We start from the raw sequence: 15,334 nt of genomic DNA, 5'->3' as shown, positions 1-15,334 counted from the left end.
TACAACCACCCCATTTTCTGCATGTTTTAGATTAAAAAAAACCACTGATGATGGTGATATTTGTCGCCGAAACTAGTTTGGTATAATAAAGAAATAAAAGAATATCAAGGTATTTTGCATCAAGGCAGACTCAATTTCTGATATTACTGCTTTTCTAATGAAACACGGACCAAATGGAAGAGTTCCAAGAAAATATTACTGTAGTGTTAAGTGTTATGGATAGCCCTCGGGCTAGAGAACTTATGTATATCAACAAGAAGGTTCGTCGAACTGCAACTATCCTACAGTACAAAGTCTAAAATTACACTCTTCCTCCAGCTTAGGCAAATGGAGCAAATCGGTTGGTTCTTTTTACATTAATGTGGCCTGTGGCGGCCCTTAAGGACCTTGTTCAAAATGGTTCAAATGGCTCTGGGCACTATGGGACTGAACATCTATGGTCATCAGTCCCCTAGAACTTAGAACTACTTAAACCTAACTAACCTAAGGACATCACACAACACCCAGTCATCATAAGGACCTTGTGGCGGTACCGTTTAGTTCAAGGGCGATTTCTGAGAAAACTCGACAAATATGGATTTTGGCTACCAAAACCGAGCCGCGGTTTCCAAGACGGCTATCCACAACAAAAGGCTGAAATTTTTACTATATTTTGCTAAAACCCCGACCTCGAACATCCTTGAAAATTTTCTTCTTACCGCGGTACAGAGTTTCAAAGTTGCCCTACTTGTACATGTAATATACGTTCGTAATATCTGGCATGAAGCGAAAACGTACAGTAGTTTATAAAGTCACAAAGCACGGAGAAATAAGCTATAAAGTGTCTCGGTTATCATTAGAAGGGTTCTGGGAGACCCATGTCGTAGTACTAAAGCATATGCGAAAGTTTTGAACATGTAAAATCCGATCTGAGACGCAAATTAGTTTTGCGTCATTCTAATTTCTTATAAGTCATCAGTCAAAATTTTACTGACCCATAAAGTTCTTTTCGCGAGTGACATGCCATAATGTAGCAGGGCAAAGGAAAGAATCAGCGAAGAAATGCTCCTATCAGAGCGCAAGAAAGCCTATTATGCTTCTGTTTCTAGAAGACTCTGAGTGAAAAGTGAGGTACCAGCTGCCTCACTTTACCTTCGTCACTTCTTTAAATTTTTCCCAATAATTTTGGCATGCGAACTTAATCGCCCTTTTTTTATGCTGAGAGAAAAGGAGACACTGGCCATGGGAAAGAGACGGAAAATGATAAATACTGGAACATAGCAGATAGTGGTTGTGGTATAGAAAGAGCGAAGGAGACAATGGTATTGTGAGAGAAATAGTGGGGCACAGTAGTAGTGGAACACAGTTCACAGTGACAGAAGGGCAAAGGTGACAGTGCCAGTGGGAGAGGAAAAAAAGAGAAGGAGGAAGTGGAAATGGATGAGTGACAGCGATAATGAGAAAAAGAGACATAGTGACGGTGAAAAGAGACAGCAGCAGTGGGAAGGAATGAATGTGATAGTAGCAGTAAGAGATAACAGGAGGGAGACGGACCAGAACGAAGGAGACTGTGGTTGAGAGACAGGAGACAGTGACAGATAGGGAGACACAAAGAGATAATGACAATGAGTTGGGCTAAATTAGTTTGTGACAATTGGCTGTGTGAGCGAGATACAGCTGGGGGATGTTGTGGGAGGAAGAGATGAGTTGCATGTTAAAAAAAAAGCTCGAATATTTTCGCGTGCCAAAATTTCTGGGAAATTTTTAAAGGTGTTGAGGAAGATAGAATGTCTTTTAAAACAGGAGCATATTAGTCGTTTTGTACTCCAATAGGAGCATTTTCTATTGGTTTACCTTAGCCTTGCCTGCCTTTTACGCTGATTACGTACGAAGTCAGCTTAATTTACATCACCCTTATCTGTCTACTGCTAAATGGCGGAGACTGTAGCAGTATATCCTCAGTGACATGAAATCAAAACCCCCTTGCTAGCTCTCTTTTTTCCAAATGGGTGTCATGAGTGACAGAAAGAAGAAAAGGAGTTGATGGTTTAATCAGGGTCGGCACGTAGTTAAAAGTTCTGAGGCGTATAATATCGAGTGATGTTTTTCAAACAGGCAGTAGTGGTCTTATGGGTGCGCCTTGAAATGTCGATTAGCTCCATGTTGCAGAGCTTTGAAGACATGGCTTCTGCAGGGTACAGCTCTTATGGACACTTAGAAGGCCCACCTAGGTGAGCCAAAGAGAGTCTAACCAGCCTCAAAATGATTTTCCTTTTCTGCTGCTTTTTATGAAGAGGGATCAACTGAGTGGCTGAACCATCACTGTTGAATCCGTGCCCCTGTATCTACTGTATTATGATGCGTCATTTGTCGACGTTTGATAATGTTGATGATACTTTTTTGTTTCTGGCGTTGACAATTTTATCCACGGTAGCTAAGGCATGCTAAGACTGTAAATGTCACGCTAGACTGCATTAGAATTCCGTAATACCACGTAGCGAGAGTTTCATGAACGATTAGACGAAATAACGATGCAAAAATGTGTCGTTACTTTCAGTTTCCAACAACTGCTTTCCACGATAAGGGCATCTGCTTGATACAGTGAGTTATTTAAAAAAAATTATACTTCCACTGCTTAGGGTACATTTTGAAGGTTTCCGCAATAACTGCGTTAGATAGAACTGCGGTAAACCCGTATTTTGAGACGCAATTAAAAAGGCCAGAAAAATCGATAGGACTCTTCGTTACTTGAGAATATGGTCCCATCGATAAATCGCAGCCTTCCTCAGTATGGAAACCACGTCTGATTTAACCCTCGGCACCACAAAGAAGAAATACAAGCTAATATTGAGCTCAGATTCAGCAGGAACATGCCTGTGACTTCGTAGAAGAAACTGTCACAGCATTGAACCTGTAAAGCCGCGTAAAACGAGATATCAGTATCGGGCTTTAAAATCTCATCTTCTAGAACACGAGCCGTTCTTTTAAACACTGTGACACCTCGCATAGTACGCTGCGCTTTCAGTCACTAGTATCTCTTACGCCTGACTACTCATTGTCGTATAAACTGAACCGGACCCAGCTAAATTTCACCTACTCGAGCCTCAGCTATACAAAAAAGGAGATTTACGTCAACTACGTGTATTTCACCTTTAAATATAGATGACTATTCCCTTTCCACCTTTGCGGTAACTCATCACAATGACCTTGCCGCTAAAGAATTAGTAGGAATGTAGGTGACCATCCCTCTACTGGCCGACCTGTGGAATATTTCATTTATTCCTAGCGGAGAAGGTGCACTAACTTCTCAGGATTCACATTACTACGTCACATTCAACTGATAAAGAAAAAAATTATACTTTTAAAACATAAATTTTTCGTCGTAGGACAGAATGACAGCCTGCTATTCCAACAGCGGCATTCCTCGTGTCGTGTGGGCCAGTACAGAACGGCCATTAGTCACACAAAGAAAGACTTGGTGAAGCTTGTAGATGGTTATCACGTAACGGATACATACTTAGTAAAAAAAACTATTTGTCTCGTCGCATCTTTGAGTATCTGTGCCTTTCAATTTTTGCAGAGTTGCACTAGCTTGTGAGACAAAGCGAGTCAGTCTTAAATTTCCAGTGGTCTAGGTTAATCAACGCAAGAAAGTATTTCCGGTTTGCTGTGGACTTCGGAAGAGGTTAGTACGACTGCCTCCTGTAGCCAAGCGTAGAGACACGCTTTGGCGCAGTCGTGCGACTCTGCTGGGCCGTGGCGTTTCCCCTGCTTGCTATTCTATTCCCCTTGCGCTGCGGGACCCGGATGTCTCGTCCGACACACACACACGCGCACCTGTCCCCGTACTGCCGCAGTACGTCTGCGCCGCCAGCAGCCAGTTCTTGTTCACTGACCCCCAGCATCCAGGTCACACAGCCCAGAGAAATAAACCGTGCCAGATTGGATTACAGCGGAAACCGGCCGACATTGATCGGTCGTTCGTCACCGAGGGGGATGGAGCAGTGGTTAGCACACTGGACTCGCATTCGGAAGGACGACGGTTCAAACCCGCGTCCAACCATCCAGATTTAGGGTTTTCGAGATTTCCCTAAATCGCTCCATGCAAATGCCAGGATGGTTCCTGTGAAAGGACACAGCCGATTTTCTTCCCTATCGTTGATACAACCCGAGCATCTGCTCCTTCTCTAACCACCTCGAAGCTGACGGGACATTAAACCTAATCTTCCTTCCTTTCTTTCGATCCTATGTCCGCGAGGAGAGCTCAATCGGATAGAGCGAGGTGGCTCAGTGGTTATGATAGTGTTAGTTGTAATCGAGCAGCTGATTCAGTTATCTATAAGAAAGTGTTAGACAGTCAGTAATGACTCCACTTGTGGTTCAGTCACGTCTTCGCATTATATGTACTTTCAGGAGTGCTAGTCCGGCAAGGTACACGGGAGAACTATGAAGTTTGGAAGGTAGGGGTTGAGGTGCAGGTGCAATTAAAGCTGTGAGAGCAAACGCAAAGGTCCCAGGTTGACACCCGGCCAGGAAGTGTCATACTTATTGGCTGTTTCGCGCAGCTATGACAGTAAAATAGTTGCCTCATAAAAAGATGTCTTCAATTTCAAATAAATACAACAGTCGACATCCGTGTGCATCAACAGTTATAATTTACCGACGCCTTCACTATTGGGCCTACACATAATGTTTTCTTTTTTTTTTTTTTAATATCCCTTACGCGCTATTAGACGTCGTCAGTTTAGCGTGTTAAAAGGAAAAGTTATCGTATTTTCTGTCTTCTATTGCAGTTACTACTTACTATAGGACGGTACGAGTTTAACTAGTCATTCATTATGGTTGTTGGTCAACGTGGCAAATACGAATAATAATTCGATGATGACTGCAGAGAATTATGTATTCAGTGGACTGAAGGAAATACGTAGTTTGATCAGAAGATATAGCATGTGCCCATTAGGGCGTGTGCTATTCGCCCAGAAGAAAACAGACGCATCACTCATGCCCTGTAAATACCCATCGGGGATCTTCATTCACAGCTCAGCCCAAAGAAGCGCAAATCACTTTCAATAGGACCTTGCCATGGAAGCAAGCGGGGTTCCTCGGGAGCTCTTTAACACTGATTAGCTAAATTTGACTGGACTAAATGAAAGTAATCTACTCGAGACCAGACTTGCTAGTCAGTACAAGAACTTTCCACAATACCAACGTGATGCGTGATCTGACACTAACAACGTGCGATAGGAAACCATGTAGATTTATTTTTAATCGCGGATATTCTGATTGCCGATGTCCACCTTAAATATTAAATTTTACTGTCGCAAATTCCGAGTTTCATTCCCTATTATCCTCATTTACAACACAATTGACACATTACAATTGTTTTTAGAATCATGCAGTGCAGGTTTACCGGACTGCTATTCACACCTTGTGTATTGCACTCTGCATCAAGGCATGTTACTGCACATAACGTTTTGTTTGTTAATGCTAGAGGCGTCATCAGAGGCTATAATGACGTGGTACGTAGATTAAGACATAAACGAACTTAGGAAGACGAATTGTTTATGCAGGACCTTGCAACGGTCTCTTCGTGACGTCATCAGACTCCCATAAGAGACGTCGGCGAGACTCAGAGATTTGTAGCGACTGGAAGACGTCATGATCCAACCATCGCGCGGCTACATACAAAAAGCTCTGCTTCCTGAGCTTGTTTAAGTTTTAAAATAGTTCCTGCTTATTTATAACTTGTGATGATGTCTCCAGCTATAGATGCCGAAACGTTAGAGGCAGAAACATACCTTAGGTCACAACAAAATGTCCGTACAGCATAAGTCACCAAGGATTCTTCTATAACGTTCATAATGTAAGCAAAGTTGTAATTGTTTACTGCTGTACGCTATAAACATCCAGTATGGTGTAACAGTTGTGATTATCCAACAATGTCGCTATTTTAACAAGGTAACGTTTGCTTGCACCTGTCGGAGTAACAGCGTTGTGCTTTGTTTTGTTGACAGCTGACGCGAGACGCCGCCATGCTGCTCCGGTTGGCGGCCGTCGTGCTGACCGCCGTTCTGGGACTGCGCCCACCGGCCGCTGCAGCGCAGGTGAGCTGCCGCACTATGCGCTCTACCTCTACCGACGCACTAACGAAGGTTCTAGTCGAAGCACGACTCTAAAGCCGGTCACACAATGGGCGACTAGAAAGGAACGCCACGGGCAAGCGATTTACCTCGAAAACTGGCTGCAGGCTTCATTCATTAGACAACAAATTAGAGGCAACTGCCGTATTCTGTTACCTATCAGAGGCTTTTAACTGTGTGTATCACAGCATTCTTTTAAGTAAATTAGAATATTATGGCATCACTGGAGGTGCTGCAAAGTAGTTTGTCATATCTTACTAATAGAAAACAAAGGGTCTGACTGGGAAGAAATTACATGTGGTGTTCCCCAAGGTTTCATACTAGGTTCACTACTTTTTCTAGTCTATATTAATGACCTGTCATCTCTTACATTATCAGATGCCAAGTTTGTCTTATTTGGAGATAATACAAACATTGCAATAAATAGTAAATCAAATATAAATTTAGAAAGGGCAGCTAATCAAATTTTTACTGACAGTAAGTGGTTCATAGCCAATTCACTGTCATTAAACTTCCAAAAGACCAACTATATGCGGTTCAGAACTTCCAAGAAATTTCCTTCTAGTGCGTGTATAAAATATGATGACATGGAAGTAGGAGAAGTAGAGAGTGTAAAATTCGTGGTATTATAACTCGATAAAAATTCTGCGACATACTAACGAACTGCTAAAGCACCTAAACAAGTCTGTGTTTGCAATGCGAATGATGTCACACATAGGAGATATAAATATAAAAAACTGGCATATCTTGACTATTTTCATTCCATTATGTCATATGGTATCATATTTTGGGGTAACTCCACAAACGGAGAAAAAAATTTTAGAGTGCAGAACCGTGTAATAAGAGTAATGTGTAGCGTAAATCCAAGAACATAATGTCGAAATCTCTTCAAAGAATTGGGCATACTAACCACAGCTTCTCAGTATATTTATTCCTTAATGAAGTTTGTTGTAAATAATACATCAGTTTTTCGAACTAACTGCTTAGTACACAGTATCAACACTAGGAATAAGAACAGTATACATTAAGATTTAAAATCATTTACCCTTGCCTAGAAAGGAGTCCAGTATTCAGCAACGCATATTTTCAATAAGTTACCAGCAACCATTAAGAGTTTAGTTTCAGACAAGGCACAATTTAAACATAATTTAAAAGAATTTTTGGTGGCCAACTCCTTCTATTCCATCCATGAATTTCTCAACAAGTGCAGTAGACCATTTTAATGAAAATTTATTATACTTCAATTTTTGACAATACTTGGTTGTAATATCCAAGTAACTACCTACTGTGTGAATGATGGATTTAATGAATGCAGATTTAAGTATTAAACATGTAAATATTAGAAGTTTAATTTTAATTCATGTACATAATTTTACTGTTTATTGACTGAGGATCATTAAAATTAATGAAACTCGAGTTTTTCTAATTTCATTTTTGTAATGTGTTTATCTGACATATTCCACACCCAGAAGGATCCCCTCGTTTGTGGGTCTATGAAATGAATAAATAATCTAATCTAATCTAATCTGGCAACGCAGTTCCGCACACGAGGAACACTGAAATGGGCGATTGTGAGAGTGGAGAAGAGGGAGTTTTGTTTGTCGTGCCCGAGCGGCTTTTGGTTACACTCGGCATGTCGAGTACAGATTCACGCTCAGAGGAAGTTGTGATTTTCTGTTATCATCACACACGAATAAGAAAACGAGGGAAATTCTGGATTCATTCGTACATCCATACAAATATAAACTGCAAGCTATATGTGGCAGCAAAGAAACTGTAACAGTCAGATTCGAAACTCATAGCTTTTTGTAGAATAACTGAACACTGATACAGAGATTTAGTATAGTTGATTTCTTCCGCCAAAACAAATCATTACTTTTATTCTGAAAAAAAAACAAATATCTTGAGATTTATATACACGGAAATATGCCATAACGTTGGTGTTGCAGTCTTCAGCCTGAAGTCTGATGAAACATTCGACGCTAGTCCGTCCTGTACAAGTCTCTTCATCTCTGTGAAACTACTAAAATTTACATCGATTTGAATGTGCTTACAGTAGTCAAGTCCTAGTCTCCCTCACAATGTTTGGCCTGCACATTTCCTTCCGTTACCAAATTAACTACTCCTTGATCCCTCATAATGTTCTGTATCAGTATTTTATTCAAGTTGTGGCATCAAACACTTTTCTCCCAAATACGATTTCTAGGTGGCTCAGACGTGAAGGGCCAGACTGTGGATCCGAAGGTATTGGGTTTGAATTCCCAGTCAGTCGCAGGATTTTTGTCACTTTTCACAAGGCAACGGCAAACCACCACCAGTAGGGCAATGCCTACTAAAGCACTGTGGTGATCAAAATTAACCTTCAGGTTCATGACAGATATACCTTTTTTCTATCTCTTCATTAGTTACCCGATCTGCCCATCTAACCGTCAGTCCGCATCTGTAACACTACACCTTTCATCTACAGTTTTGTTGGAAGATAATTTAGGGTGCATGATGGAGGATACGTGACACCCATCTTCGTCCTTTTAACAGTCCAATCGTGCATGGGAAAATGATACTTCGCTTCTCTATACTCGCCCTAACAGCGTTCGCATTTTTCTAATGGACCTTCCGCGAGATATGCAATGGGGCAAGTAGAGTGATTTGACATTTTGTCTCAGATATTCGGTATTCAGACTTACAAAACAACGTTTCGTTTGCAAGACCTCGTCCTTCTTCTTAAGATTCTCTCAGCATATCCAGTTACGTTTTAATTTAACGTGCCCTGAACACTAGAGCAGTATCCGAGAGTAGGTCCCAGTGTTGTCTTGCACAGCCACTTTTTGCAGCTGCTCTAAATAATCGTAGCTCTCTCCCATAACATCAAAGTCACCCATTAGCTCCCTCCGCAAGATATTTAATTTAGTGGTCCCTAAATGTTTAATTTAAATGACTGTGTCCATCGCCATTCTGTTAATGCTCCATTCAAAATCTACTGGGTTTTTTCCTCTCTCACATGTGCCTTGTCTTGTATTAGTTCATATTCCGAGGGATCTATTATACATTGCAGTTATTCAACGACGTTGCAATTGCATCTTCAACAAACAACTTGAATTAGCTCTATATAGTCTATATAGACCCTAAAACTCGTTTGCAGGATGGAAATTCGAATCCCTCTCTTCTTGACAGCAAATCGAAAACGACATGTTTTACGACTGCTCTCCCGCCCCCGGCCTCTCTCTCTCTCTCTCTCTCTCTCTCTCTCTCTCTCTCTCTCTCTCTCTCTCTGTGTGTGTGTGTGTGTGTGTGTGTGTGTGTGTGTGCGTGCGTGTGCGTATCGGAAACCTCTTAACTTTATCGGATTCAACTGGCCACGTTTCATAACATTTTATGTGCACTAAAGACATCTCTGCCGAGCGCACAACAAAACGTTATGGTGACCATATCCTACGCAAACGTCTTTCTTACTAGTCGCTAGCTTAATATCCTCTGCAGGTACTCCCCCGCATCCTTTTAACCTGATCGGTCCTAATATCCTGGAAGTATTTTAAATGGTGCAGGAAATCCTACTGGTATTCTTAAGAGAGGCAGAGAAATCAAAAACAGTTGTATTTATTTCGAAACAATATCCTTTAGGTCAGAGACAATTTCCTTTAATCATTCGAAAGTATCGTTTTTATCGCAAGAATTCAGATTTTTGTCCGTTTTCTGTTGTGATTACTCACAGCACTACTGCAGTTTCCCATTCTCATTGGTGAATTTGAGATACACCGAAATACTGACACAGAGTTCTTCTTTTTCCCTCAGCGTTGTGTATCAGCCATGTATCTGCGTTGTCTGATCCCAATGTCCGGTCACGCGTCAGTGGACATTAATATGGGGCGTGGCCACACTTCCTTCGCCTTTATGACGACTTAAACTCTGCTAGGGACACTTTCAATGTGGTACCTGTATGTCTGTGAAGGAATTACAGCCATTCTTCCTCAAGAGCTGGAACTAGAGAAGGTAGTGTTAGACGCTGGAGGCTGGAGGGAAGTCGACGTTCTAGCTCATCCCATAGGTGTTCCAATGGTTTCAAGCCGGGAGTCTGGGCACGCCCGTCCACTTCAGGAATGTTATTGTCCACAAACCGTTTTCTCACAGATGCTGCTTTATGACAGCTGTACTGTCATGCTGATACAATCGTCGTCTCCGAACTGTTCTTTTACTGAACGCAGTACACAATGTTGCAAAATGCGTTAATATCCTGCCGCGTTTGGCGTTTCCGTAAGCGCAGTATGGGGACTGCACCCTAATCACCAACTCCGTACTTCTCTCTTGACACTACACATGAAGACAGGTGAGGTTCTCCAGGCATTCGCCAGATTCACACCTTGCCACTGCTTTGTCATTGTCCAGTGGCGTCGGCTCTTTGCAGTACCTCAAGATTTGCATAACGTTAACGACAGAAATGCATTAGTTATGAGCAGCTGCTCGACTTTAGTGCCCCATTCTTTTTAACTCACCACGAACATTGTATTACCTGTACTGGTAGTAGAATTATGGAACTCATGAGTGATTCCCTCCGCTGATTTCATGTGCTTTTTTTTTTTTTTTTTTTTTTTTTTTTTTTTTTTTTTTTTTTTTTTTTTTTTTTTTTTCCAGCCATCCTCCCAGTCCATGCCCGCCAGTACAATCTGCCTGGTCTTTGTTCGGGTTTCCACTTCACTCTCAGGTCACCAACAGTCAAACTGCCCACTTTCAGGAGGGCTGAAATGTCCCTGGTGGATTTGTAGCTTTGGTAACAACCACTGACTAGTCCACGTCACTGAGCTCTCCTGACCGAACCATTATGCTCTTACAGCTTCTCTGCCTACAACACAACACTCTCCACCTCCTTTTATGCGAGCAAGTCGCTTCTCGTGACATCTAGTGGCCAGTTCCGTATTACGTAGGGATGCCCGGATACTTTTGTTAGCCGGCCGCGGTGGTCTCACGGTTCTAGGTGCGCAGTCCGGAACCGTGTGACTGCTACGGTCGCAGGTTCGAATCCTGCCTCGGGCATGGATGTGTGTGACGTCCTTAGGTTAGTTAGGTTTAAGTAGTTCTAAGTTCTAGGGGACTGATGACCACAGCTCTTAAGTCCCATAGTGCTCAGAGCCATTTGAACCATACTTTTGTTAGATAGCGTAAACAGCGTTCACATATCAGGCTTTGTGCAGTTAGTTCATGGGAGCTGTGCCTAACAGAACTTATTCTATCCCAGAAAATAACGGGTTATTAGTCTCCCAATACATCTTAGCAAAGCTGACGATGATTTCTAAAAGACGAAGCAAGTACGAAAACTTGATTCACACTAAGAAAAGTAAGTCGAAAACTTGATTCACACTAAGAAGATGATAAAATGAATACGAGTCAAGTTATTGATTTGGAAAGGGATGGATAATTGCAAGCAGTTTTATGTAGTGGCCAAAAGTGTCTTACGTTACACCCGAACCGACTTTTATTACGTGAAATTTTAAGTTATGCTTCACTAAGGAGTTTTCATCTGAAGCAGTCGATAAGATCTATTTCGAGAGCTTACAATCGATTGTTGACTGACAAAAAAGGCACAGATTATTCACTAGGATTATTGGGTTGAAGCATAACTTTGGTTTAATAAACAGAACAGATACACATAACAGAGACTTAAGTCGTCAGTCATCATTATCATCACCTCAGCCTTTTCCCACGTCATGTCGGGTCGGCGTTGCTTTACTGGATCCTTCTCTTACATAAATGCCTATCCAGTGCTTTTTCTCTGAACCATCCTTTCTTCCGTAGGTCCCCTGCTACCTTGCCTTTCCGTCTCAGTTACGACTTAAGTCGTCAATAATGTACCGTATTTTCCTTCATTATTTACAACAGTCTGCCATCTCTTGGGTACCTTTTTGATTCCGTGAGTGTAGAAATGAAGCGAAGCACTCGTCGAGCCCATGTTCACAGCGCATTTTCATCCGGAAAGGAAATCCCTTGAAAGTTGTTCGGTAGAGAGCGGAAAAGGTGAAAATCTGAGGGCGCACGATCAGGTGAATAAGGTGAGTGCGGAATGAGCTTTCAACTCGACTCCTATACGCCGTTTTTCGTTCCTCTAGTAGACTGCGTGCGGGCGTTACCGTGGAGTAGCGTCACTTCACACGTTCCTGGTCGTTGTTCTTGTATTGCGTCTGCAAGACGTCTCAGTTGTTAACAATAACTGTCAGCAATGACGGTTACACGCCGGGTGAGGAATTCGTCGTACACTACACATGTTCAATCGCACGCATAACATTATCTTTTGTGGATGCGCGCAGGTCTTTTTAAGGGGAGTTTCTGATTTGTCTGCGATCAACCATTCCTTTCTTTTTCCTAAGTCAGCATAAAAACACCATTTCTCGCTACCAGGAACAATATAGGATAGGAATGGTCGGTGTTGTTTATGAGCCACTTGATGACGGGCAACCAGAGATGCACATAGAATCACCCGCTGATTTTTGTGATTTTGGCTTAAAGCATGAGGTACCAGTACGCTCGATTTTTGAACCTTCCCATTGCGTGTAAATGACGTACGATGTTGGAATGATCACAGTTCTCGAGTACACTGACTGGGATCATTGTAGATTATGCGTTTAAACGATCTTCATCAAACCCGGAAGGTCTTCCTGAACGTGGTGTGTCTGTCCAGTGGTACTATCCCCGTACACAGCGCAAATGATTCTAGCTGCCTCCGATGCTGTCACCCCTTTACTGAACTTGAACAGAAGAATTTATCGGAAATAGTCCGTTTTCTACTCTTGGCACTCCATTTATGAAACGTCCCCTTAGAAAAAATTATGAATTACTGTGCTGATAAACCTCTTACGTTATTTGATTTTCAAACAGCTCAGCAGAACTGAACGTACTCAGACATTTCTCTCTTTACTTATTCTAATCAACACTAAACTGACACACAATATTTTTAGCGCAACGCAATCTGACTTTCAAAAATCCCTACAAAAGAATGGCCCTGACTAACAATAACCTATACATTTCATGAATCACTTACCTCACAAAAATCTTCGTTACTCGAACTACTGCAATACAGCGAACGCCACTACTGACAACTAAATAAAAGATTCAAAATACTGAAGTCACTAACTACTGATAGGCATAGTTAGCAAATAAAAGATTAAGATAGAGAACGAACAATGTATTTACCTTAATAGTGTTCAAAAGTTATATATATATATATATATATATATATATATATATATATATATATATATATATATATATATATATATGTTGTTGTTGTTGTCTTCAGTCCTGAGACTGGTTTGATGCAGCTCTCCATGCTACTCTATCCTGTGCAAGCTGCTTCATCTCCCAGTACCTACTGCAACCTACATCCTTCTGAATCTGCTTAGTGTACTCATCTCTCGGTCTCCCTCTACGATTTTTACCCTCCACGCTGCCCTCCAATGCTAAATTTGTGATCCCTTGATGCCTCAAAACATGTCCTACCAACTGATCCCTTCTTCTAGTCAAGTTGTGCCATAAACTTCTCTTCTCCCCAATCCTATTCAATACCTCCTCATTAGTTACGTGATCTATCCACCTTATCTTCAGTATTCTTCTGTAGCACCACATTTCGAAAGCTTCTATTCTCTTCTTGTCCAAACTAGTTATCGTCCATGTTTCACTTCCATACATGGCTACACTCCAAACAAATACTTTCAGAAACGACTTCCTGATACATAAATCTATATTCGATGTTAACAAATTTCTCTTCTTCAGAAACGCTTTCCTTGCCATTGCCAGTCTACATTTTATATCCTCTCTACTTCGACCATCATCAGTTATTTTACTTCCTAAATAGCAAAACTCCTTTACTACTTGAAGTGTCTCATTTCCTAATCTAATTCCCTCAGCATCACCCGATTTAATTTGACTACATTCCATTATCCTCGTTTTGCTTTTGTTAATGTTCATCTTATATCCTCCTTTCAAGACACTGTCCATTCCGTTCAACTGCTCTTCCAAGTCCTTTGCCGTCTCTGACAGAATTACAATGTCATCGGCGAACCTCAAAGTTTTTACTTCGTCTCCATGAATTTTAATACCTACTCCAAATTTTTCTTTTGTTTCCTTTACTGCTTGCTCAATATACAGATTGAATAACATCGGGGAGAGGCTACAATCCTGTCTCACTTCTTTCCCAACCACTGCTTCCCTTTCATGCCCCTCGACTCTTATTACTGCCATCTGGTTTCTGTACAAATTATAAATAGCCTTTCGCTCCCTGTATTTTACCCCTGCCACCTTTAGAATTTGAAAAAGAGTATTCCAGTCAACATTGTCAAAAGCTTTCTCTAAGTCTACAAATGCTAGAAACGTAGGTTTGCCTTTTTTTAATCTTTCTTCTAAGATAAGTCGTAAGGTCAGTATTGCCTCACGTGTTCCAACATTTCGACGGAATCCAAACTGATCTTCCCCGAGGTCTGCATCTACCAGTTTTTCCATTCGTCTGTAAAGAATTCGCGTTAGTATTTTGCAGCCGTGGCTTATTAAACTGATAGTTCGGTAATTTTCACATCTGTCAGCACCTGCTTTCTTTGGGATTGGAATTATTATATTCTTCTTGAAGTCTGAGGGTATTTCGCCTGTCTCATACATCTTGCTCACCAGCTGGTAGAGTTTTGTCATGACTGGCTCTCCCAAGGCCGTCAGTAGTTCTAATGGAATGTTGTCTACTCCGGGGGCCTTGTTTCGACTCAGGTCTTTCAGTGCTCTGCCAAACTCTTCACGCAGTATCGTATCTCCCATTTCGTCTTCATCTACATCCTCTTCTATTTCTATAATATTGTCCTCAATTACATCGCCCTTGTATAAACCTTCTATATACTCCTTCCACATTTCTGCCTTCCCTTCTTTGCTTAGAACTGGGCTGCCATCTGAGCTCTTGATATTCATACACGTGGTTCTCTTCTCTCCAAAGGTCTCTTTAATTTTCCTGTAGGCAGTATCTATCTTACCCCTAGTGAGATAAGCTTCTACATCCTTACATTTGTCCTCTAGCCATCCCTGTTTAGCCATTTTGCACTTCCTGTCAATCTCATTTTTGAGACGTTTGTATTCCTTTTTGCCTGCTTCATTTACTGCATTTTTATATTTTCTCCTTTCATCAATTAAATTCAATATTTCTTCTGTTACCCAAGGATTTCTAGCAGCCCTCGTCTTTGTACCTACTTTATCCT

At 41.4% G+C, this 15,334-nt stretch overlaps 1 protein-coding gene across 4 annotated transcripts in view; it reads left to right on the top strand.

The window, feature by feature from the left end:
* Nucleotides 1–15,334, top strand: part of LOC126329244 (sushi, von Willebrand factor type A, EGF and pentraxin domain-containing protein 1) — a 505,108-nt gene that overhangs the window by 143,926 nt on the left and 345,848 nt on the right. For all 4 annotated transcript variants that reach the window (XM_049996139.1, XM_049996137.1, XM_049996136.1 and 1 more), the window contains exon 3: nt 5,994–6,083. In XM_049996139.1, coding sequence (XP_049852096.1) covers nt 6,012–6,083 — 72 coding nt within the window. In that variant the 5' untranslated portion in view covers nt 5,994–6,011. The remainder of the gene's footprint in view (nt 1–5,993; nt 6,084–15,334) is intronic.

Source organism: Schistocerca gregaria, chromosome 2 (assembly GCF_023897955.1).
Source record: "Schistocerca gregaria isolate iqSchGreg1 chromosome 2, iqSchGreg1.2, whole genome shotgun sequence".
In the NCBI taxonomy this organism is placed as follows: domain Eukaryota; kingdom Metazoa; phylum Arthropoda; class Insecta; order Orthoptera; family Acrididae; genus Schistocerca; species Schistocerca gregaria.
The sequence above is the reverse complement of the archived record's forward strand: the minus strand, read 5'-3'. Positions and strand labels throughout refer to the sequence as shown.